At 53.8% G+C, this 2,489-nt stretch overlaps 1 protein-coding gene across 1 annotated transcript; it reads right to left on the minus strand.

The window, feature by feature from the left end:
- Positions 1-6: 6 nt before the first annotated feature.
- Positions 7-2,489, minus strand: BDY24DRAFT_367696 (major facilitator superfamily domain-containing protein). Its single transcript, XM_076637981.1, has 14 exons — positions 2,307-2,489; positions 2,109-2,197; positions 1,978-2,029; positions 1,900-1,909; positions 1,786-1,823; positions 1,597-1,710; positions 1,420-1,527; positions 1,285-1,337; positions 968-1,217; positions 793-878; positions 639-723; positions 456-565; positions 289-391; positions 7-207 (listed from the first exon to the last, which is right to left on the minus strand). The coding sequence occupies exons 1-14, from the start codon at positions 2,314-2,316 to the stop codon at positions 32-34; spliced, it is 1,284 nt and encodes a 427-aa protein (XP_076491912.1). The 5' UTR covers positions 2,317-2,489; the 3' UTR covers positions 7-31.

Below are 2,489 nucleotides of genomic sequence, written 5' to 3' on the forward strand. Positions count from 1 at the left end.
TTCATGTCGAACCAGTGGTAGACGAATCCTGTTAAAGAAAAAGAGAGGCAGAGTCAGTCGTCGCGTCGCGTTCGAAAAAGAGAGCACGAGAAGACCCACCATAGAAGACGTCGACGGCCTTCAGGGCGATGAGGAGGTACATGACGTTGTCGTACTGGTTGACTCCGGTAGGAGTTCGATCTTGGATGGCTCCAGTCGCGACGGTCACTGAAAGAAGAGAGAGGCCAACGCGGAAAGAGGTCAGTGAAAGGAGACGCGTCGTCGAGCGTCGGCCGAATTGAGACGTACGGATGGTAGAACCGGACGAGTTGAAAGATTTCCAGAGACCGAAGGCGGTTCCCAAATTGTTCTGGTTGGGTACGAGGAGAGGGATCGAGCAGATGAAAGGAAGCTGCGAGAGAAGGGAAGTCGGGTCAGTTCGTTGGTCGCCTTGAGCCTACGACGACGAGACTCACAGCGTTGAAAGCGAGAGCGAGCGATCCCAAAATGGTGGGGGCCATAGCGTGAACCGTCGAGAATCCGAGGAGAGAGAAACAGAGGACCCAGATGGCCGCGGTGAAGGAGACTGTCGACGAAAAAAGACGAGGCGAGTCAGTTCGAGCGCTCAAAGAGGGAGGAGAACGAGAAACTCAACGAACCGAGGAACATTCGTCGGCCGATGAGATCGAAAGTGTATCCGAGGACGGGCGTCAGGACGATGGGCATGACTTGAGCGAGAGAGGCCTGCAAAGAAGAAGGGAGACGAGACTCGTTCAGACGGAGCCGAAGACGTTTTGTACTTTCAGGACTTACAGTATAACCGGCGGTCTCCTTAGTCGCATCACGAGTGACGGCTATGATATCAGCCAGATTGGCAGAGTAGGCGCTGACGGCCGATGCTGAGAAAAAGAAGGGAGCCGGGGAGACAAAAGTCAATCTCAACGCGTTGGGAGGAAGATGGAAGAGAGAGAGAGAGAGAGAGACGTACACTGAAGAAGCTGAGAGAGAATTAGGAGCCAAAAGGCAGCTGGGATGGCAAAGATACTGTTCCTGACGTAGGTATATCGAGTGGCGAGCGTAGTCTTCTTGTCGACCACTCCTCGAGCCGCCCGGCGAGCTGCGAGTTTTTTCCCTGTCATCACTTTGTTCTCCTCGGGGATCGAACGTTCGAAGATAGCGTAGACGAGGACAACGGCGAGGGAGAGGGCGCAGAAGAAGGCGGGAACCCACATCGACCACTGAGAAGAAAGAAAGAGTCGGTCAGGTCCGTCGGGACGCGTCTCGTCTTCGAGTTCCGATGCTCACCTTCCAGCTACCGCTGGCGTTCATGATGGGTACGGCAGTGAGCTTTCCACACACTGAGAGAACGAGGTAATAAGAAGCAGAAGGTCAGCTCGGTTTCGTTCGCGACGCGAGAGAGAAACACAGAATGGAACTCACGATTGTAGACCCTTCCAATGCCGATATCCAGGCCGTAGACGAAGCCAATGATCCCAACGCCTCCTCCGGGCATCGCCTTGAACCAGTGGGTGTAGAGCTTGGATTGAGCTGCGAAGAAAAAGGTTCGCGTCGGTCAGTCGTTTGTCGCAAAGAAGAGGACAGGCAGAGTTGGCTCACCAGTCTCGATAGCGGTTCCTCCGAATCCGAGGATAATTTGCCCAACGACCATCAAAGGGAAGGACGTGACTTGAGCACCGACAGCAGTCAAGGTTTGGCCGACGAAGATGAAGACTGATCGCCAGAAAGAGGGTCAGTCGACGAAGCGAAAAAAGAGGTGGGACGAGGTTAGAGTGAGGAGAAACCTACTTGAAGCGACGATAGCACCAGAGGTGGGACCGTAGTAGCTATGAGGAAGGAGAAGGAATTGAGGTCAGCTCTACTGAGGGAGGACGGGCAGGGAGGGAGAAGAAATGGACGAACTCGATGGCAACTGAGAGAGGAAGGGAGGGCGAGAGAGGTCAGAAGCAGCTTTTCTTTGCGCAAGCGGAGATTACTCACTACCAGTGACGATGGGAAGGATAGAGTTGATAAGAGAGTCGGCCGAAGCCAACTTTTAGAGCCACACGAAAAGAAAAGGCGGAACGGTCAGCGAAGCTTCGAACTCGCATCAGAGTGAAAGGAGGACGTACGACTCCGTATTGAGCATTATTCACGCTCATTTCCTTCTTGATCGTGCTCTTGAGAGGAGAGAAAGCAGAACCAGCAAAGTTGGAACCGACTTATCGAAGAAAGAGAGGCCGACGAAGTCAGAACGTTTTCGCTTTACTCCACCGCTCCGTCCTTCCCTCGCGCCCCATGCAGAAAAAAAAAGGAGAAGCTCTACTCACAGACGAACATGAGGATCAAGATCAAAGCTGGCAGCTTCTTGGTCCACGGGAGGGCGACGGCTCCAGTGAGAGGATCGTCGTCGTAGTCTCCTTCGTCCTCGAATCCCAGAGACTGAGGCAGATGCTCCTTCTTCTCGTTCGAGAGAGAGGAGACGTCCCTCTTCTCCTCTTCCAACGAAGAGG

This window comes from Mrakia frigida (genome assembly GCF_051309035.1).
Source record: "Mrakia frigida strain ATCC 22029 unplaced genomic scaffold BDY24scaffold_94, whole genome shotgun sequence".
Classification (NCBI taxonomy): Eukaryota; Fungi; Basidiomycota; class Tremellomycetes; order Cystofilobasidiales; family Mrakiaceae; genus Mrakia; species Mrakia frigida.